General features: G+C 32.4%; 1 protein-coding gene across 2 annotated transcripts in view; it reads right to left on the bottom strand.

Moving 5' to 3' along the window:
* Positions 1-1,360: 1,360 nt before the first annotated feature.
* Positions 1,361-23,820, bottom strand: part of Lemd3 (LEM domain containing 3) — a 65,571-nt gene continuing 43,111 nt past the window's right edge. The window contains exons 5-13 of one of the 2 annotated variants that reach the window (XM_063255079.1): positions 10,750-10,829; positions 10,523-10,668; positions 9,390-9,491; positions 9,175-9,277; positions 8,239-8,417; positions 5,744-5,825; positions 3,870-3,975; positions 3,705-3,783; positions 1,361-3,505 (exon numbers count right to left, since the gene is read on the bottom strand). In XM_063255079.1, the coding sequence (XP_063111149.1) occupies positions 3,342-3,505; positions 3,705-3,783; positions 3,870-3,975; positions 5,744-5,825; positions 8,239-8,417; positions 9,175-9,277; positions 9,390-9,491; positions 10,523-10,668; positions 10,750-10,829 (1,041 nt within the window). In that variant the 3' untranslated portion in view covers positions 1,361-3,341. The remainder of the gene's footprint in view (positions 3,506-3,704; positions 3,784-3,869; positions 3,976-5,743; positions 5,826-8,238; positions 8,418-9,174; positions 9,278-9,389; positions 9,492-10,522; positions 10,669-10,749; positions 10,830-23,820) is intronic. The other variant, XM_063255080.1, reaches the window with a different exon arrangement.

Genomic DNA, 23,820 nt, shown 5'->3' with positions numbered 1-23,820 from the left:
TTCCAGTCATAGCACCAGGATTGCATTTCCAGTTGGTTTCTCTCAGCTTAGTTTGTTCCTGGGTTCCAGGGAATATCACCCCCTGCTTAGAACTCTCCACACTACACTACATTACTGGATTCTAAGCTATTATCTATCCGCCATGTTCTCCCCGTCAAGCTTATTTCAGTTCTTATGTACCTGTTCTTGAGCATTCTTCTCAAAAGATAGCCAGATTTGAATTAGATCTTCTGATAAGCCATCTGAAAATCACTTGCTATGATAGGTCTAGAAAAAGGGAGAAGAAGCCATAGTTGATCTACAATATGTTGGTATCACAAAGAGCAGGGAATGAGAACTGCCAGGCTGATCTTACCAAAAGCGATGGTCTGAACACATCACACATCCAAACACTGCTCACTTAGAAATCTTATCATTCAAATTGTGAGTACAATGAAAAGAAAAATACAAGACTACAATAACAGATTTCAATAGTCACAAGCTAGTCAGGAATCTACATTCCATCAAGAATATAGGTTTTATAATGAGACAGCATTCACACATTTACCTTTATCATCTTGTTACAAGAACTAAAGTTAAGAATTCGAGACTTTTATCAATTATATACTAATTGAGTTGCTTAATAGATGTAAAAATGAATTAAAATATGGTTTAGCTGTTAGCTTGTCCTGACATATTCTCTATTACATATTAGATATTCTCTACTTCCACAATTCCTATTTTATTGCCCTGTGTTCTAAGATACATGTTTTTCATCTTTGCATACCCATACATACTAACATTTGCCAATATTTGTTAACAACTAAGTCTACATGAATAATGAATCATGCCTTTTTACTTGATTAAAATACCAAAAATCAAAACTAATGTTTTTCAAGTAGCTAACTTAAGAACTGTTTTTACTGTTTTATGAGACAGAGTTTGAGTCAGAATGTTTAAAGTTTTTTAAGTGTGTTAGTTGAGCTCAATAGTGCTTAGTAATGGAGCTGCAGCTGATTTATATTCTTGCCCCTCTTTGATCCAAATAGCTGAAAATGGAATTAAAACATTCTTTAGGTGTTTTAAATCTAACTTTAGGTCATCTTTTTAAGCACACACATGCACTTGTAAATCTCCAAATGAAACTGATCTAAAATAAAGGTACCTACTTTCACACAGAAGTCGAAGGAGATGGGAAAGGGGCAGGAGAAGGAGAAGGAGAAAGGGGGAGATGGGATGCAAAGGCAGGAGCCAGCAAGCCAGCTGGAAAGCAAGCAAGAAGGAAAACAGGCAGGCAGGCAGCAGGTCAGCCAGCAAGGCAGACAGGACATTCACACATACACACACATCAGTATCCAAAAATTTTAGAGGCAAAGACACATTTAAAAAACCTAATAAATTTTTAATTAGAATGTTTTTTTTTTAAACAGGACAAGTAACAGATTACATCAAACTTCAGAACTTCTCAGATATCTAATTATTATACACATTCCCTTCCATCTTGCAGGGAGGAATCTTGGTCGGCTTAACAATTTCAGGTAAAATAAGCTGCATCATACTATATTTTACAATAATAAATGTACAATGTTTACACGAAATATGTTTCAGAAGCAAGAAGAAGATGCATCTGCATCAAAAGGCGACCTGTTAAAATGTCACAACTATTTTTTACATTCAATCTTGCAATAGGTTACAAGGTGGGATCACTATGCTCAGATAAATCACTATGATGCACATAAAATACAGAAAGATTGGTTACTCTATATATTATATATATTTATATTTTCACACTTTAGCATGAGACATAAACTGAGAATTTAAAATTTATTTTCTTCAGATAACAAATCATTTTTTATTCTTCATAAACATGGTGCCCACAAAAGCACATAGGTAAGGCACAATAGGGTTTTCTGTTAGAGAATAGTGTGCATCATGTTTAATTAACCAGAAAACGTGCAGTATCTGTGCAAGTTCATGCTGCAAACCCAACATATACAATAAAACAAAAAGGCAACTAAAGTTTAAACAAAATCAAAATTGGTACAATTCCAGCTGTTTCACATATTCATTTGAACTGACAATGATATACTGACTGGTTATTTCTTTAAAAACCCAGTTGTTTAAAATAACAAGTAAACCCTGCTCAGTAACTATTTTAATCTGAAATCAAAGAGTAATAAAATAACTTTATTGAAAAAAACTCAATAGTGAAGCACAAACCAATGGTCATTTGTGCATTTACCGTATTGAACGTTCATGACCCAAAATTACAAGTATAATTTGTCTAACATACTTTGCTGCAACAATGTGCCCTGCTTTAAAATTGACATGTAACAGGGTGCTAATATATCATTAAATCATAAATAGAATGGGCAAATGACTTAATCCCAATAGCACTATATCATAGCCCTAATATTAATAAATACAGCCTTTCACAAAATATTTTCCAATATCTGCCGATTGTTTCTTTATTGCTCACATAAATTTGAATCTACAACTGGTGTCAGAACTTCACACAAAATCAGTAAGGTGTTTTAATATAAAAAATCTATAAAAGATATTTTAAGTTTTATCTAATACTTCCAGGTGTTCAATTGTTTAATCTATATAATAGTATAGTTATATGTATATGTGTATATTTATGTGTATACACATAATATACACATATTCATATATATACACATATACATATATATACAAATTATGAATAAAATAGAAAGCTTATTTTACTGCTTATGCAGACATCCTCACATAACAAGACTACTTTCACCACAACCAGCATTTATACATATATACAAAAGCCAGTTTAAGTACATGTACATCCACTTACATATATATGCGACCATTAAAATCAAATAAATTTTCCCATATTCCAGCTGTAGCAAATGAATCTCTTATAAGCAACAGAAACCTAAGGTTAAATTGGCAATTAACAGTTTTACCACATTAGCCTGTAAGGACCTATGCAGGTGACTGTATATAAAAATTCACATTAACTCACAAGAAATTATGGAAATACAAGAAGTCTCTTCACCATGCTTTTGTGTGGTTATCCAAGCACTTCTTCGTGCAAAAATATAACCACAATATCTGAAAATGTGTATAAAGTCAGTGTTCCTCATGCAAAACTTTAAATGCACTTTTTTAATTGAGCTCCAAAAACTGAATGAAGTAATTATTCAAACTACTTAGTATTGCTGCCTTATTGTTAAATCCCTTTGGAACCTTAAGATTTCTGGAACTCTCAGAGCTGTACTTAGCAATAAAAATATTACATACAAAAACATTTAGAAAGGAAGACAAGTAGCCAAACAGGAATTTTCCTATTGTAAATAACAATCCTAGGAGTGAAGAATGTCTTTTCAGGAACTTCCTTGAGAATTGGTTAAGCCAGTCCGAAGGCGAAGATGAGACATAGAGTTCATATGTTTGTTTGATGGCTTCAAGGGAGTGTTGCAAGTAAGAGCTTGGGGAAAGCGATGATGGTATCTATCTAGTCGTAAATATTTTACTGTAACCAGTTTTCCTGTTGTAAGATAAAAATAATATTTTTAAATCCGTAAAAAGTTTAATCAACTTGTAGAAAATTAACTGTGATAAGTATAACTGCAAAACAAAAAAAATCATCCAAGATTATTTGAAAAACACTTCAAATTCTTCAATTTAAAACCTATACTAAACTATAATTATCTTTTCAAGACATCTGTATTACTCAAATAGCTTACCATCAAACCAAGAGCCATGTAAAGCCTTAAAAGCCTTTCCCGCATATTCTGGAGACAGACATTTAACATACACACAACCCTGTAACACAAAAAAATGAAAGGAATAGCTTTAGTTTAATAGTAATAAATTCAAAACACAGAATTCAGTACTAGAAATTAATTTACCTCACGTGAATTTTTGTCTACTGCAATGTGAACAATGCCATCATTATCATTGCATTTTTCTAAAATTGCTTCTTGAATTGCCAAATGCCACTGATCCCCTATTTCCCTAAAAATTAATACAAATAAAAACAGCAATTATATGTCAATTCAGTTAAGTCTTCATTGTCTCACATCACTGCAGAACAAACGGATCAAATCATTACGATGTTTACAATCCTATGAACTTGTCAGTTATTTCTCTTTTTTGTAGACTAGTGTTAACTCATTATGGTTTCAAAAGTTGAATATTATTTTATTTTTAATAACATTTCCAAATTTTTAATCTTAAGAACATTCTTAATAAATACTATAAGCTGAGCTTCACTATTCCAAAATGGTGAGAATGAGTGACATAGGACAAACATTTTGCACAGTCACAATAAGAGCTTTCAGATTTTATCCTACTGTAATGCACATTTTTCTTACTTGTGAAACACATAAGGCAGAAGGAAAAGTGACCTGACTTTAAATCCTAAATTTTCATGTTAGGTAATAAATTACTATAGAGTATGTTTTCCTAATTACCAAGGAATGAGGTAATTCTCTATGGAGTGATCATGACACTGCTGGTTGTTTGTATTATCTCTCCAAAACAAGGTATATGTAGGTATACGCTTTCCTACATTTCCCATTTTTTTTTGGTCAGCTGTCATCTCATAGTAATTTCTGAAACAAATTATTAGATGAGATCTAAGCCTGTTTCATGTGCATGAAATTTCTACTGGTGTTTTTTTTTTTTTTTTTTTTTAAGGGCTTCAGCTGTTATATAAGGAGACAGCTAATTCCCAAAACTATTTTACGATCTGATGTGAAATACAGATTCTAAGGTTGTTGCTCTTGACTGCACCATTCTCTAGCTGCAATAATTTTGAAAGGCAGAAATATCTATCACATATTACATTAACAAGCAATGTTAGGACCAATAGAGAGGAGGGTGATTACATCTTTGTAGGACATCTTCTAATTAGAAACTGGCATTTTTTTTAAGAAGCCATGGCTGGTTGTATATATGTATTTATTTTTTATTAGTACATGTCTGTAGTACATAATGATTATGCCTCTTGTGTAGAGTTTGTTCATGTACACAACACATCTTAATTCCTTTTTTCATCCCTTTTTCCTTCCCTTCTACCCTATTCCTTTATCTCTAGATCCCCGTCACATTTAAGGAAGATCTATTTTCTTGCTTCCTATTATTTTTTATCTTGCTCTTATAAATTGGATGTTTCACATAAGAGAAACTGCATGATATTTAAGCTTGTGTATCCATTCACTTAACATTACAATCTCTAGGTACATCCATTTACCTACAAATGGCTCAAGTTTATCTTTCTTTATGATGGACTAGTTACTCTACCGTGTATAAATAGCACCTTTTCTTATCCATTTATCTGTTCATGGACATATAGGTTGCTTCCAAGACTTGATTCATCATTGTATTATGATACCTAAGATACCCAAAAGGGAAATAGCTAGGTCAAATGGAATTTCTAGTTTTAGGAACATATTTTTACTTCTATTGTATACTGAGACAAAAACAATGAATCATGTTTAAAATGAATTATACATTTACTAATGTATTGCTTGTTACTGCATGTCATTAATCTACTTTAAGGCTTTATCTGTTATAAGGATTCATAGTAAATATGAAGATTTATAAAAGTTTTATAAATCTTTTTGCATATGTGTCTTCTGGACAAACTTTTGCTTGGAATTAAACAAAAAAAATTCAAAAGGAACACAATTACAATTACAGCCACAGCATTATAAGAATATATGCATTTTAGCCCAACAGCCCAAATAAAAATTATTTTATGTCTAATTATAATACTTACATAACTGGATCAAACATATTACGTATCTTTAAACATGGTGTCAAACTGTTTGGTGGTGAATTTCTTCTATCTAAATGAAATGCTATAAAAAAATAAGATTTACTATTTGCAACTGTTCCATTTTGATGAAAGACAGTCACTCAGTTCATTCAAAATATATTTATTACACACTTTCTTTTTTGAGATTAGGGACAAAACACTGGGTCTTGAACAGAGCTGTATCTCAGGCCCTTCTCTCCATTTAAAAAATGTATTTGAGACAGAGTTTCACTAAGTTGCCCAGGCTGGGCCTGAATATTTGATCCTCCTACCTCCCAGAATGCCAGAATTACAGGCATATGCCACCACACCCAGCAACACTACATACATTTACTATGAGCCAGACCCCTGTGTTAGATGTTAAGGTTAATTAAGTCATTTCTATCATACAGCTTACAACTTAGTCAGACAAGCAGGTGATTAAGTGCTATTGCCCAAGACACTACAACTGTATTAAAATCCTAAAAAAAGAATAGTGCAAAAAGCTGTAAAAGTAATTTCTGATAGTATCATGTAAGATTTGCCCAAGAAAAATTTATGCTGAGAAATGAAAAATAAGTATGAATTAGTATGAAAAACTGTAAAGGACATTTCAAGCAGTGATGATACTTGTGTATATCTATAGCCCCTATGACAAGAAGGACCTTGGTATATTCAGGTATCTAAAAGTTAACCAATGTGGATCAAGTAGGAAGAATAAAAAGATAAAAAAGAGATGGAAAGAGAAATGTCAGATTATTCAGTACTTCACAAGCTACATTAAAGCAATTCACATAATTGTAAAAGAAATAGCTACTTAAGTGTTTTAAGTAGAGAACTATGACAAGACTCGCCTTTTAAAATTATAATTTTAAGGGGGCTGGGGATTTAGCTCAGCGGCATAAGCGCCTGCTTTGCAAGCAGGCAGTCGTGAGTTCAATCCCTGGTACCGATAAAAACGAAAAAGACCAAAAAAAAAAAAAAATTATAATTTTAAAAAAGACTGTTATGCAGAGAACCAACTAGAGAGATAGAAAATTAACTGAAGAAAACCAGTTACGTAAGTTATTCTAGTTATCGAAGACGGAGAAAATACAAATGTAGACAAGGCATGCTGAAAGTACACATGTAAAGTGGATGGAATCAGGACATATTAGGGAGCAAATCTGACAAGACCTACTGAAAAATTGGACAAAGATGAATAAGGGAGAGAGTAAAGATGACTCCAAGGTTTATCATGAAACAGATGGTACTATTAACTAAAGAATAGTACTATTAGCTAGATTAGGAATTACAGCTCACTTTGGAAAGGGATGACATTGAGTTGTTGAATTTGTGGTGCCACTACTATAGAAAAAAAATCTGAGTACATGATGAAGTACAAAAATCTGAAAACCATTAACATGAGACTTACTGAAAGGTAAGTCACAGCCTGAAATGACTTAAGAGAAAGTAGGATGAGATAACCTTAAGAAACTCCAAGATCTAGAGGTCAAAGAAAAAAGGAAAAGCTAAAAGAAAACATCGAAAAGATCAAAAGTAAGAGGAAAAATGTGGTATCCCTAAAGTAGAAAGACAAGAGGAGATCAACTGTCAAACACTGGTAAGAGGCAAAGTAAGTTAAGGCATTACCTGTTTTCAATTTCACAGGCTACTTTGGCATGCATATTTTCAAGGAAATAAGTTTGTCAGTATAATTTTTGGCAACACCAAAACATAATTTTAATGCCATGATAAATATAGAAGCTTATTATTCAAGCTTTTAAAACATGAAATTGGAGACAAAAGGGAATGGATTTTTTAAATTGCAATTTCAAAACAGTCTATTTCCTTTTACTATGACTATGTTTAGCAAACACATAAAAAATGTTTTTGTAGAAAATAAATAATCGGACTACTCATAATTGTTTTATATACTATTTTCTGCTTTCCTGTGTAGTAGTAGCAGTTTGGATACACAGGTAGTTAATCTTTAAAAACCCAATTATAAGTATCTGTTTATGAAACTATGCAAATATTAAGAAAGCTATGGAAAGATACACACAAGAGATATTTTGCAGGAAGGTATGCAAGAAAAAGCATCTTACTAAGAAAAGGAGTCAAGCAAAACCTAGAGGTTTAAAAAGTTATGTTTCCACACATATATGTGTATAAATGTTACATATACATATAAAAACTACTGCCTTATTTGCATGGGAAAATTATACAAAAAAATACATTAGCTCTAAGCTAAGTTGCTTTGTTAAATGAAATGGACAAGATCAAAGTAATATCTGTCTTTATTATAGTAAAGACAAACCATTCATGTTTGCATTAGCAAGGAAAAAGTATAAAAGGATACAAAAGAAGCTAACACTGACTTCTAGAGGATTGTAAGTGTAAGGAGAACTTTGCCTTCACACACTTTTGAATGTACTGTTTCACTCGATCATGTACTGTTGTTCTGACTGGTCGGGGGAGGCCTTAAATACACATACCTTGGCCTTGCCATACTTTAGAAGGTATTACTAATATTTTATCACAGGACGCTGAGGGCTGGATCCACCTCCAAACTAGAAAATCTGCACCACCTATTCTTCGTGTTTCTGTGCGAACTCTAGACTCATTGGCAGCAAGGAAATCAACAGCTCTATCCCAGACTTTCTTCATTTTTTTCCTGTAATGTAAACAAAATGACAATTTTACTGACATCTTGACTTCTTATTTTCTTGAAATGACAGTAAGTGATATAACTGCTAAAATTAATTCCGGCTGTTCTTATTACTACTCCTGGAGTTTATTAAAACATTTAGATACCTGCATCTCACCTCAAGATTTACTAAATTTGAATTACCAGAGGTGAAGTATGAGCATGTTGCTTTAGTTTTCTAAATCTATGAGTTCCACTGGTGAACGTGATGTGTCGCTAGAGTTAAGAATCCTGCTTTGGGATATGGCATCATTCAATTTAAAAGTTTTTTTTTTTAGTTTTTATTTTAAAAGCTTCATTAATAACGTAAGTATTTAAAAACCTTAGTAAAACAGCACTGGCTACTGTTGCTTTATCAAGGTGAAATTAAAGGAAATAAAATTAAGATTGACAATAAAAATTCAAGGAGTGTAAGAATGAGAGTGATTTAGAAACTCAGTTGTCTATTATGCCATTCAAAATCAGGGGGAACTTGAAGAAAATTTAGAAAGAAATGAAAATGTCAAAAGTCTGTAGTCATCCCTTTCAATGTAATTTTCTTGTTTTGTTTTGTGATAGGGTCTCACTCTGCAGTTCAGGCGGCCAGAACTCATGTTCATTTTCCTGCCTCAACCTCCCAAGTGCTGGGATTTTAGGCATGCACCGCCGTGCTGGTTCAATATAATTTTCAACATTACAGAAGACAACCTTCAAATTTACTTCAATTCACAATGTTTGAACACACCTGTCATGAGGCTGTATTAAGGAGTCTCGTACATGTGGAATAGGCATATAAGGTTGTAAATCTTTATTTTCCTGGCAGGTTTCATTATGACTTCGTAAAACATCTGAAAATAAATCAAACAATTTCACTAATTAATCAATTACTTCACACCATGTTGATGTTCACAATATAATGACTGTTCTAAAAATGGTATAGATGTTTTATAAATACCATACCTATAATCTTTACTACCATATCATACATCTGCCTTGTTTCCTCCTCTTCTTTTGTCCAACGATATTTCATGTAACGCAGAACAACACAAACCATCACTACACCTGCAAATTTATATCACTGTATTTTAAAAAACTGGGTCAGTGGCATTCAATAACATTGCAGTTTTTATAATGACTATCTTAATTGCCCTGATGGAATAATGGACAAGACATAGGGTTGAATTAACTACATAATAAAATTACATAAAAATGTATTATTCAGTATCTTCCAGACTTTCACTTCTCTCTAGGAAAAAAATCCTTCCTTACATAGGCAACTGAACACTTAAAATCTATTTCAGAGTTTTTTCTGCATAGTATTAAACTACTAGAAAAGTGAATTTGATGGGATTGGGGATATAGCTCAGCAGCATAAGAATCTGCCTGACAAAAGTGAGGTTCTACTAAGTTTGATCCCTGGCACCAAAAAACATAAATCAAAAAAAAAAAATGAATTTTATTAAACTAAAGCACTACAATCTTACTTCTGTGTAAATTGAATACTTTTAAATGTTACACAAGAAAAAAGCAATAAACATTTAAATTATAATCTTCAAAAATTTATAAAATCTAAAAATGAGTAAAATTTTCATTCTCACAAATGATACTGATTACAAGTAATTTTACTGTTTAATGTATAATTTTTTTATTTAAAAAATAAGGTTCCTTGTTCAATTTTTCCCAAGTACTGTAGACTTCTTTTCTTGTTTTTTGAGACAGGCTTTCACTATGTCTTCAAGACTGGCCTCTAACTCATGGAAATCTGCCTTAGCCTCCTGGGTGTGGGGATTATAAGCAGGTGCCACCACGCCTGGCCTCCAAAGTAGTTTTCTGTATATACACTAAATATACTTGCTCTTTCCATGATGTTCTTATAACGAAGTTTTACTTCTACGTTTCTTTATATTACTGTTTTCTAAGCTCTTAATCTAATATTGAAATTATAACAGACATTCAACTTTAGTGAAGACTTTAGATGTTTATATTCCATCACAGAAGTGAGAAGTAGATTCTCAGCTCTGGTATTTAATAAAATATAAACACATAAAACTTCTAGAACACAATATGTCACTTTTCTCATCCTAACAACTTACCTAAGCATAATAATAATAATCTGTGGGTGACAGTAATAAAAGCACGTCGAAAACGACACCAAAAGGACATCTGTGGCCTTGTGGATTGTAAAAACTGCACATCAGTTATATTTCTCAGTTCTTCTTGATGGCCAAAACCAACACACCTATTTAAAAATAATTGAGGTAGAGTCAGAAATCATGTCTTACAATACAAAATAGTCAAAAGTCCAAATCAAAGCCATTACCTTATTCCAACATTTTTCCCATTTTCTAAAATCCACTGCAATGAGGTGTTAAATATATCTTCATATTCAGGACCTAAATCCTACCAAGAAATTTAGAGAAAATAACTATTTTTTTAAAATTCCACATTCATTTGATTCTATATAAGTAATTCTATAAATAAAATACTCTGACATCTTAACTATATAACAAATACAATAAAATTTATTCATTATGAAAAAGTCACCCTTTTTAAACCAAAATATTTAATATTTTGATGCTTTCTAGTTTTTTAATATTTATGAATTTCACAATTCTTTTTATAGTTAGTTTTATAAATGGCAGTGTAATAAGAGTGAATTAATTACATTTTTAAAGTAACGTTTTCAAATGGTCAAATGCAAACTAGTCTTAGGTGTTTTATTCTCTCAATAAGTAAATGAATAAATTTATCAACTCAAAAATTCAATGATAAACTCAAACTTCCAAATGGGATGATAAAAGTCCAGCTTCTAATGAGGAAAAATTAAAAGTTTACGAAAATACCATCATTGCAACCTTAATAGGTTTACAGTACCTAAAGACTTTTCCAATTAAGACTGGTATGATTTTAATTAATGGGGCTTTTTAATACAGCATATGAAATATGACAACTGGAAGGTGCTGGTAAGCCAGTGAACAAAAGAATACGTACTTTTAAAATAACCAATACTTGAAATTAGACAATCAGGCATGGGTAAAAGGTCTATTCAAAGACCAAAATAAACCAAAGAACTTTATGAGACAGTACTAGAAGTTCACTGACAAAGTTTCAGTTAAGAAACTCCTCGTACAGATTTGATGTAGTATCAAAGAAAAATATCTACAATTACCTGAAAAGGTAATTAAAATAGTTTGCCTATTTTGACTATCATATGAACCTGGATTTTCAACCAAAACAACATCACAACATAGTGAATGCAGAAGTAGAGAAGAATTAAGTTACATTTTACTTTGCTAGACATTGGTATCTGCAAAATGGAAAACAATGCTACACTCTTTAATAAATCATAGTTTTGAAAAAGATTTGTCATAAAAATATGTTAACATATAGTGTTTTCATTATTATTCTAAATTAAATGTAAAATTTTCAGTGTCAATTTCTAACAAGATAAATTTATGAAACTTACGTGTTTGCAACAGTAGAATTTTTAGGATATTAATAAAGTAAACACATAAACATTCATATCACCTATAAACAAAAGCCACTTAAGGTCCTCAGAAAACTAAATGGTTAGAAATTCCTATGTATGGGTGGGTAGTTTTGCAATTCAAAATATTAAAACCATCATATTATATAAACATATTACATTATTATACTTGTTTTTTTTTCATGAAACAAAAGCATTGTGTCAGTATTAGTACACATGGAAAAACTAGTAAATTTTTTCATCAACTAGCATTCTATTGTATGGTTATTCTATAATTTAATCAACTCCTTATTGATGAACATGTAAGAGTCTATCTGTGAGTGAGGTGGGGTGCTGGTGAGAGAACCCGGGGTACCATGCACGCTACACAAACCATCTACCACTGATTTACATCCCATTTCAATCTTTTATTGTTTTGTTATTCTCTAGCCAGTTTAAAAAATATACTTGAAATAATACTGTTGTAAATATCTTTAAATTTTTTTGCTCAACAAATATTAAGGATCTACTATATGCCACGTAGTATATTAGAAATTGGAAGTACAGCACTGAAAGCAAAATTTTCTGTGCTCATGAGCTTATAGTCTATTAGAAAGTACAGTCTAGTACAAAGAATGTTTTTCATGTACTTTTGAAATATAAAGTTTGTTTCTAAAATACTTATAAAAATTTCTTTAAAAGTAGTTGTTAAAAGGAGTTATTACCAAAAGATTCTTCAGTAGCATTGGAAATCCTAAGGTTTTCATCTGATCAGCATATTTTACTTCCCAATATGAGACTGGCTGTTACTTTAATAATCAAATTAGCAAATGTAATGCAAAGTTTTACAAAGCAGAGTTAATCTTTTAGTCATCATTACTTAGATGAAAGAACTACCAGAATTTTTGAGATGGTTAAGGTAACAGTAGGCCATCTGTTATTCAGTTATTTATTTGAGTGCAGTTGCTCATCATCATGCTTAGAAATGTCAAGAAAACCTATAATAGAGAATGGTATATAAAAAATGTTTCAATGGATTTATGAACTCAGAATGATGAGAACTAAACAGCTGCCTTAAAACTACAATATTGAATCTAGATACATAGTTATAAAAGATGTGTACTTTACACAAAATGAATATGAACTAGAACAGAATTAAGAAAAAGTGATTTTGTTTGCTTTCTTTGAGTCAGGGTCTTGCTATGTGGTCCAGACTGTCTGTGAACTTACTATGTAGCCCAGGCTGGACTTCAACTCCTAGTCCTTCTGTTTTAGCCTCCAAAGTGCTGGGATTACAGGCATGTACAGTACTGTATCACCATGCCTACCAAATATTACTTTAAAATATTATCCAATAAAATTACACAAAATAAGGTCACATGATTATAACTGTGTGTATAATCAAGAATCAAACAGAATTCACATTCACTTACTTTACAAGGAGAAGAAAAAAATGAATATATAAAGATGAAGGAGCATCAAGAGATACTTTTGGCTACAATGCATGGATCGGGATTGGGTAAAGCACAAGCCATACAGAACTTTGAAAATCTACAAAGCAAGATTAATATGGGTTATCCATGGAGCTGGAGACAACATTATTGTATTTATTCTTCACTGCAATGTTATTTACTACCATAAATTTCTTTAAAAAGAACTTTTTATGTTTTTCCTTTCAGAAACTTTACCCACTAAAGGAATGGAGATGATCAAAATCTTCAAAGACAGACACTATAGCATACTTTGAAGTACAGGGATATTTTAAAAACTGGTGAAATATACATGCTTCATTTACTTGTCTACACACCTGCTCTTCAGTTTGTACTACTATAATAGAGTACTGTGACAGTAAGTATACCAACAGACAAGTAAATTTATTCTTTATACAAATGTTTAAGCAAATATGGTGCTCCCCTTTAATCCCAGCACTCTGAAGGTTGATGGGAGGATTTCAAGTTCAAGCAGACTGGGCAACTTAGTGAGACACTCAAAGTTAGCTAGATGGATGTATAGGATAAGATGAACAGGACAGATAATGATCTTTAAAAATATCTATAGTGGTTCACATTTACAAGGACACCTACTTTGATAAGCTAAGTATGAGAAGGAACAAAGAGCTTAAAACTTCAAGATATCCAGTTACTATCTAGGATAACAGGACAATATGTTTACTTTATGGATATACATTCTTTTAAAGCAACTGATAATTTATTTAAGACCTTATTAAAGAATCAAAAGTGTATTGAGGTCTTAACTATGCCATTACTTCCACAAATATTCTACATAGTACTTAAGAGTTCTACATTATAAAATGGACATTTTTATTAGGCTAATTACTTATTTTGTGTCCATACTGTAGCATACACAGATAGCATCTACCTTATTAAACTATTTTACTATTCACTTTTTCTAGCCATACAGAAAGGAGCAGTTAAGGGAGGGGTTCAACTATTATTTTTTTCTGCAAAAGGCTAGAGAGCAAATACTTTAAACTTTGCAGCTATACATATTTCAATTTGCCCGTAAATCAACCTTAAAGAATGTTGTCACAGCTTACATGCCATACAAAAATAATATGGGTTTGGTTAATGGACCACAGTTTGCGCCTCTAACATTCCACTGTCATAAAACTAACATTTTCCAATACTGATAACAAAAAATTAGGAAGAAACTTAGTTTATTACTATTAATTATTACTATCTTCCTATAGGCTCGGTCAACGTATTGTTCATTGCTTCATATGAATCTTTCTAAATTTAGTGCATATTTTCCAAAATCTTAAATCCACTTTATTTTTTTTTAAATCCACTTTAATACAATGTGTACGTGTAACACAGCCATAATGCCCCCTCCAAATATATTCAACAACAGATCAAAAATGTGTATTTTAAAACCTTTGTCATATATGCTTCAAACTAAGATGATAGTTTCAAAGTTAAAAGTAATACTGTTCCACATAGAAGATTCTGCTCATTATACAGCAATAAAAGTTAATTAAAGAGGAAATAATAAGACATTGGTATATGGAGAAATCGAGGAGGAATTAAAAACCTAGTATGGGTAGTTCATGAATGATTAAATTACAAGGAAGAAATAGCTACGTGGCTTTCTAGTTACTCAATATTCTGATTAACTGTAACATGATATATACCATACATAAGATACCATCTTTTGAAATGTAACATACAGAAATAATGCTCAATATAATTTTTACTATTGATGACTCAGGGGGATCTTAATGATCTTTCACCTCTAGAAAAAGAGGAAAAATAATGTTTTTTAGAATTATGCAGCCCTAGGATCAGAGCTTGGCTCATTTATATACTAGTTATATGTACAACATGAAGAAAATATATCATCTTTAGAGGTACCTACTTTGACCATAATTTTAGATAATTTGTAACCCTTAATGGTGTTAGTCCGTTATCTATCTGGTGACTATGAATCCAGTCTGGCATGTAATAAGCAAAATAGTACAATGCCTGTTGGATGGTACAATCAGTCACACACTAGTTGGATGACTCAGTTATGGAAGCTATAAGCTTTGGTTCCTTCATAAAGTGGGTCTGATAATCATTTACCTTGCTGGATCATTGTGAAATTAAAGGTAATACACAGGAAATACCAAAATAAAATACACTTGACAAACTGCAATTATAAAATTTCCCATTCATAGTCCTTCTTGAAATTCTTATTTGCCACAGATACAATTTTATTAACAATGATTAGCATTCTATAAACTTGGCCATAAAAATCTGTCTACAGCTATAACTTTGCACTTTTGTAGCTATCTCCTTTCCTATTATTTTCTTTACAAATCTTAAAATGTATTCAAGGTTTAATAAAATTTTGAAAGCAACACCGGTCTGAACAACCATTCATTACATCACTCCTACCATTTTAACATAACCAGTAAGTATTTTCATAAAAATGTAATACTATGTATTTCCTAAATATTCCACCAGAGGGACCTCAACTTCACAATAAAAAATAAGCTTTCAATATAAAAATGAAGGAAAAAAGGTTCAAGAAAAGCATAAGGGAGTCAGAAAAAGTATTTAAATTACTTAAACTAATAATTCCTTGTATTTGAACTTCCTCTGAAGGAGGAAGTGGGAAAAACAAAATGATAATCAAATCTGAAAAATCAAACTCAAGAAAACAAAGATGTCTAATTGAGGTTTATTCAGTCATTTTACCCCACTGTACTGTTTAAAATGCAGTAGAAACTGAAGAAAAACTAGCTTACAACTGTGGAAACACTAAACATTTTTTGAATATGTTACTCCTAAAGACAAAAACTTAAATGTTACAGGTGAAACTATATTATAAATACATGGAAATGTACAATAGACCTTTCTCTATAAGCAGAAAACTTACAATATGCATATTATGGTAGTTTGATACAAAGTTTTTAGGGAGACTTTTCTATATTACACTATATTATGGACAAAATAAAATAGCTAATTTGATTTAGATTGTGCTAAAACATTCTAAATTTGGATGTATCAATAAATACTTCTCACATGAAGAAATACACTCACTAAATGTAAGAAACAGTGTCCAACATCATCAAGGCATTCGAGAAATGCAAATTAAAATAACACTGAGATTCCATCTCACTCCAGAAAGAATGGCGACCATCAAGAAACCAACTAGTAACAAATGCTGCTGGGGCTGTGGGAAAAAAGGAACACTTCTCCATAGTTGGTGGGCCAATAAACTGATACAGCCACTATGGAAACTAAAAATAAGACATTCCATTTGACCCACTCACTCCTCTTTTAACTTCCTAAGGAGTTAAAGACATCATACCACAGTATTATAAATATATACCCATGTTTTTATAGCTCCACAACTTGTAACAGCTAAATCTTAGAAGCAGCCTATATGTACATCAACAGATGAATAGGTAAAGAAAATGTGTTATATACAATGGAGTACTCCTCTGCCATATAGAAGGATGGACTTGAGTCATCTGCAGGCAAATGGATGCACCTGAAGACCATAATGTTAAGTGAAATAAATCACACACAGGAGCTTAAATACTGCATGATTTCTTATATATGAAAAACTTGATTTATACAACGTTATCAAATAGGCAGATAATGGGAAGACACGGTTTGAGTCTGGATGTCCCTCCAAAATCTCATGCAGTCTCTGAGCTGGGCTTCTAGAGTTTGTGAATGACTCATGGTCCAATGCTGGCATTATGGGTGTGAATGCCACACCCAAGTGTGGGATTCACCATACATACACCATAAGGGACAAAAAGAGTCTTCTCTTCATGTTCCTTCTCTTTGCTCTTGCTGTTTGTGCTGTTTCCCACTGCCATGAATTGTTGTCTTCTGCTATGTACCACTCTGTGTTGGAGCCAGCTGATTATGGACTGAAACCTCCACAAACTGTGAAATAAATAACCACCCCCCCTTCACTTTGAGTGTCTGGCAATTTGTCTCAGCAATGAGAGAAAAGTAACTAAGATAGAGAGGAACAAGGAGAAAGACAGGAGGAGGAACCAGAAGAGGCAGAGAGAGTGGGAAAGGGAGACAGAGACCGAGAGGGAAAGTATTATAATCCAACATGGACAATGTATCTAAGGCAGATGTACCTTCATGTTCTATATGTTTTTTGGTCTATTACTTTGCTTTACAATCTGTAACTTTAAAAGGTCTTATAAAATAAATGAATAAATGAATCTGATGCTGGAAAAAATGAAAGGGGGTACCTAGAGAAAAAAAATAGAAGTGAAATGTGAACAACAGAAATGAAAAGTGAAATTATGAACCAATTTCCTACAGTGGATGTAATCATTATATACTACAAACATGTACTAATAAAATTTTTTATTTTTAAAATCCCAAGCCCCTCTAATAAAATTTTTAAAAAATGGTGGAAGTAACTTGAACATATATTGAAAGCATTAAAAAAGATTTTTAAAAATTCATTGTCGGGGCTGGGGATTTAGCTCAGCTGCATAAGCGCCTGCCTTGCAAGCAGGCAGTCGTGCGTTCGATCCCTGGTACCGATAAAAAGGAAAAAGACAAAAAAAAAAAATTTCATTGTCATTAAATAAGTCATTTCCTTTCTAATATTCCCTAAGGAAATATGTAAACAATATAATACTGTAAGTAAAGACTACAGTGCTTTTAATAATACTGCAAAACCATAAACATATAATCATGTATTATCCATTGTTTTAAGTTCTCAAAAAATCTGTTCAGTGACAGAGAGAAATGCACAAAATTTTAATACAAATATTTATAATATGAAATATTTGGAGCAATATTGACTTTTTAAAAATGTATTTTAAAAGCCTGGAGGGTTGTGGGGTTTAGCTGAGTGGTGTAAATGCCTGCTTGATAAACACAAAGTTGTGAGTTCAATCCCGTACCAAAAAAAAAACAAAAAACACAGAGAACAATATGAAGAACGTCATTATCTGCAATTACTCTTAGGTAGTAAATCTGAAACCTTTTGCCTTTACTTTTCATACAAATTAAAACATGAGTGGCCGGGGATTTAACTTAAGTGCCATAAGTGACTGCCTGGCAAGCGTGAGGTCATCAGTTTGATCCCTGGTATCAAAAACTAAACAAACAAACAATAACATAAAGATAATGACAAAATTAAAACAGGATCTTTTATTGTATAAGAATATATAGTAGAAGCGGTACTAAATCAAAAGTAAAAATCCCAATCCAAAACACAAAGTAAATTCAAGACAAGAAATTGAAAATATTTTTACGATGGCAGTACATTTTGTTTTTTTTACTAGATATGGTTTCTAACTCAGTTCATACATGGGTGCTTCCAATAAATTTCTTGTTGCAAGACTTTAGTAGAACCAATTTATTACATGCACTCTATTTTTAGGTGGCTTAGATCTTAATATGTCCCAACTCTAGGTCTATGTTCTATTTACCTTGTCTTACTGCTGACTCACAACTATAATCAAATGATTTGGCAAGAGAAAACAGAGGTTAATAAACCTTACACATCCATCCCTGCCTCTTTCTCGACTCAACTGGAATACTACTAGTCAGGCACTACTCTGTTCCGACTCCCTATCCTATTTCTTTAGTTTTTCAAATATGGTACCTAACAAATCTTAAGGTTCTGAAATACAAATGCGTCTTTCTTCAAGAATGTATGACTAGAGTCAGGAATACAGCTCAGCGACACAAGAACCTGGCTGGCAAGCACAGGTCCTGAGTTCGATTCCTGATCCTGGGATGGGGGAGAGAATATACGACAAACCATAATACATATCTGTGCCATTAACTCTCTAAAAAAAATTTTTTTTTGGTACCAGGAATCAAACTCAGGACCTTGCGTTTGCCAGGCTGGTGCTTGTGCTTTTGAACTATATCACTGGTCCTCTGAAATATTTAAGAAGATAAAAAAGGGAAGGCAGAAAGGAAGCATCAGCAGATTTTCCTACTGCTAAAACACACTTTTAATTATTTCACATTAGCCTGCTCCAGATTCCCATATGATATGCCCTTCCTCCTGAAGTACTGTAAAGGGACTACATTCCTTTAAAGCTCCTCAATCTAATCCCTTCTTTGCTCCCACTCTAAATTATTCCATTCTTGAAACACTGAACCCTACAATTATATTCCTCTTGAATAAAAATGTTTTTAGGTGCAGATTCTTTAGCTGCTCTATTAAGTACTACCCTTATCCACACATTGTCATCAAGTTCTCATCTAGCTCTAAATTAAAGATATTAGGGATGAGATATAAATCTGGAAGCATATTAGAGAGCTCTGTCTACAGTGACACTGAATTAATTAGAGATAACAAAAAGAAACAATTTTCAGGAAGGTACTATAATAATCATGTGCTGAGCTAAGTACTTTAATATACTCACTTAAGCCTCTCCAAAATTTTGGAGTTATTAACAATACCATTTTCACAAAGAGAAACAGACTCAGAAAATTTAAGGGCTATTTACCAAGGTGTTTACAACTTCTATGTAGCAGAATCTTCAGTCACATTATAGTGTCCTGGCATCTTTCTGATATTCACATATATGTCATGCATTAAATCAAAAACAGTTCACACTTCTTTGTTTATAAGCATCTTATGGGAGACTTTCACCAAACCTTGCTGAAAACCTTAGCATATACTGTATTTTTAAAAAGTGAAAAAAGTAACATCAGGAAGATGGCAGAATAGTCAGTCTTAGATGCTCCTTTTACTGTGAATAGAATCAACAAAACTGAACAGATCAATGCAATTTGTAAAAAAAACCAGTTGAAAAGCTTTTGTGATTCAGACAAGTGCAAAACTAAGCTGTATTAAAAGCTGATAGGAAAATTCATGGCACTTACTCGAAAGAAACTGGCTTTTGTCTTGCTTAACTCTGATTACTAACAGAAAAAGAGTACTAGGTTGACAGCAGCTAAGAATCAGTTTTACAGTTTGAGCTCACCATTGCTCATCCCCTTCAGTTCAACCTAAAGTACACAGTAAGTTTGTAAAAACCGGAAAATCTGTTTATTTAGTCACATAACTGGATATAAACACAAATTACTAGGCCCACAAAGAAAAAGAGAAACATGGCCCAATCAAAAACAATAACCTAAACCTCCAAATACCTAAAGAAACAGAAATATGAGGAATAACTGACAAAGAATTAAAAAAAAAAACAGTAAGATACTCAGAAAGATTGGAAAAATGATGTTATGCACTGGGAATATTGACAGTCAGAAAATGTTACAAAGAACTAGAAATTGTATAATTCATTAAAGGGGTTCAAGAGTTGTCTTAATAAAGTAGAAAAAGAGTCAGCAAACTCAAAGAATCATTTGATGCTCTCTCAGAAAGAGAGATAAAAAGAAAAAATAATGAAGAATGTGGCAACACAAAGAACTCATAAAACAACATCCAATGGACTAACATACAATTATGGAAGTACTAAAAGAAGACAGAAATCGAGGGGGGAAATGTATTTGAAAATATAGCTAAAAACTCCCCAAATTTGGTGGGAGGTAAGCATTCAGATTCAAGAATTCCAGCTGATCCCTCTGAAGACAAACCTGAGTAAGACCACATAAAAACATAATCAAATGTCCAAAGACTTTTGAAAGCGGCAAGATAAAAGCTGCTCCGTGCATCCAAAAAGGCACACATAAAATATCCACATTTTTTGCACAAAACTTAAAAAAGCAGAATAAAAAGATGTATTCAGAATGCTGAAAGGAAAAAAAGAACTACCAATCATAAATACATTCAAAAAAACTACCTTCAAAAATGAAGGAGAAAAACTTTCTCAGATAAACAAAAGCTAAAGGAGGTTCACTATCACCATCAGCATAAAAGCCTTAAAAGAAATGCTGTAACAGTCCTCAAGTTAAATAAAATGTTGTGAGATGGCAACATGAAAGCACATCTAGGTATGGAATTTACCAGCAAAGGTAAAACCTTAAATTCTGTAACACTACAGTAGTGGTACATAAGTAACTGTTAACTATCACATACAATTCAATATACAAAGTTATGAAAAACAACAAAATGTTAATAGATACACAATACAAAAAAATACACTTTGTGACACTAATAACATAAAGAATTAGAGGAGGTTATAGAAAAGTAGACATTTTTGTATGTGACTGAAGTTAAGATCTCATCAGGTAAGTATGTTGTGAATATAAGACATTTCCATAGTAGGTTTCAAAGAAAATGCCCACAGAATACACATGAAATACAAGAAATAAAAAGGAAATCAAAGCATTATCAATAAAAACAAAACTATGAAACAAAAGAGGAAAAGACACCAAAAAGCTAAAGAAAAAGTAGAAATAGCAATAGCAAGTTTTTTCCTGTCAGTAATTACTTCAAATAGAAGTGGATTAAATTTCCTAATTAACACATTGAATGCCTGACTGAATTTAAAAAAACAAGATCTAATTATATTCTGTATATAAGAAACTCAGTTTAGATCTAAGGGCACAAATAGGCTACAAGTAACAATAGAAAAACATAGTCCACAAAAATAGTAAGCAATCAACAACAGGGATGGCCATATTTATACTAGACAAAATAAACATTTAAATTAAGGAAGAATATTGTATAATGATAAAGTCAATGCACTTCAAAAGTAAAACCTTTCACCTCAGAGAACCCAAATACATGAAACAAATGATGACAGAACTCACAGGAGAAATAGCAACACAGCAATAGATTTACTATGCAATTTCAACAATGGATAGAAACCCCAGACAGATCAGCAAAGAAAATGAAGTCAAAACACATAACATAACATAGAATATTCCACCCCAAAAGAGAACAACATGCTTTTTACCAACTGCGCTTGACATACTGTCCAGATCTATATGTCAGGCCACAAAAAAAATTTTAACATATTGAAGAAAGCAAATCATATCAAGCACTTTTTCAGATCCTTAAGTGAAATAAGTCTGACACACAAACTTAAATATCACATGGTTTCTGTTATATGAGAATCACACACACTCCCTCTTCCCAACAAACTAAAGAGGAGGGAACAGTTCCAAACTCATTGTAAGAGGCTAGCATTACTCTAATACCCACGTTAGATAAAGACACTACAAAAAAATCTACATTTTAATATCCCTGGTGAATACAGATACAGAAATCTCCAACAAAATACTATAAAATGGAATTCAACAGCACATTAAAAGGATAATATACCATGACCTTAGGACAAAATATGTTCTTACGAATTAACAGAACAGAGGATAAAAATCACATGATTACCTTTTTATCTTCATTTGATTATTTCATATTGGTTACATAAATTATCAAAATATATTCTATAAAGATGTACAATTATGTCTCAATAAAATTACACGATTATGTTCAATGTCCAAAGCAACTGACAAAATTCAACATGGCTAGGAATGATGATGCACACATGTGAACCCAGCACTGTGGGAGTCTCAGGCAGGATGATCACAAGTTTGAGCAACTTAGTGACTTGGTGTTTCCCTGTCTCAAAAAACCAAAAAAGGGTAAGAGATATAGCTCAGTGCAAAGGTCCTAGGTTGGTTCCCCAGTAAAATACATACATGTGTGCATGTACAAACACATACACATAAATCAACATGATTTCATGATTAAAAACTCAACAAACCAGAAATAGAAGAAAATTACTTCAACATAGAAAGGCTAAACATGAAAAGGCATCAGATAATATAGTCAACAGTGAACAACAGTGTTTTTATAAGAACAGGAAGAAGGCAAGTATTCCTTCTCTCACCACTTTCATGCAACACATTACTAGAAATTCTACTCAGAGTAACTGATTAAGAAAAAAATAAAAGCATCCAAATCAAAAAGACTCCAAATAACCAAAACAATCTTGAGGAAAAAAAATTACAAAGCTAGAGGCTTCATACTTTTGACTTCAAAACTTATGACAAAATTATAGTAACCAAAGCAGTATCATACTGGCACAAAGAAAACATATAGACATCCTGGCATACACCTCTCCCCAAAAGGAAAACCAGAATAGAAAGTCCAAAGATGAAACTACTCACATATGATTGAATAATCTTCATCAGGGTTGTCAAGACTACATAACAGAGAAAGAACACTTTCTTCAATAAATGGTACTGGCAAAACTGGACTTCAACATGCAAAAGAATGACACTGGACCCTATTAAGGCTTGTATCTAGATATTTCTTCAAAGGCTCATGTTGTAATAAATGGAGCTATTCAGAGGTGGCATGATCTAGAGTGTGTGATGTTGGAATTAAGAATATTAGAATTGATTCATAGCTCAATACTAGGATTGAGCATGCTCCACTCTGAAGGTGAATGCTATGTTCCCTGAGGGCATGCAGAAAGTGAGCAGCTGTTGTCACTTGCTGCTTCTTTGATACTTTGCTGCCTTTGACTCATCATGAACTGGTTCTCCTGTGATGCCCCTCTGC

The sequence above is a fragment of the Cavia porcellus genome, unplaced genomic scaffold (genome assembly GCF_034190915.1).
Source record: "Cavia porcellus strain 051 isolate PalLab524CR breed Dunkin Hartley unplaced genomic scaffold, mCavPor4.1 scaffold_8, whole genome shotgun sequence".
Taxonomy (NCBI): Eukaryota; Metazoa; Chordata; class Mammalia; order Rodentia; family Caviidae; genus Cavia; species Cavia porcellus.
This window is presented reverse-complemented; position numbering and strand designations above follow the sequence as displayed.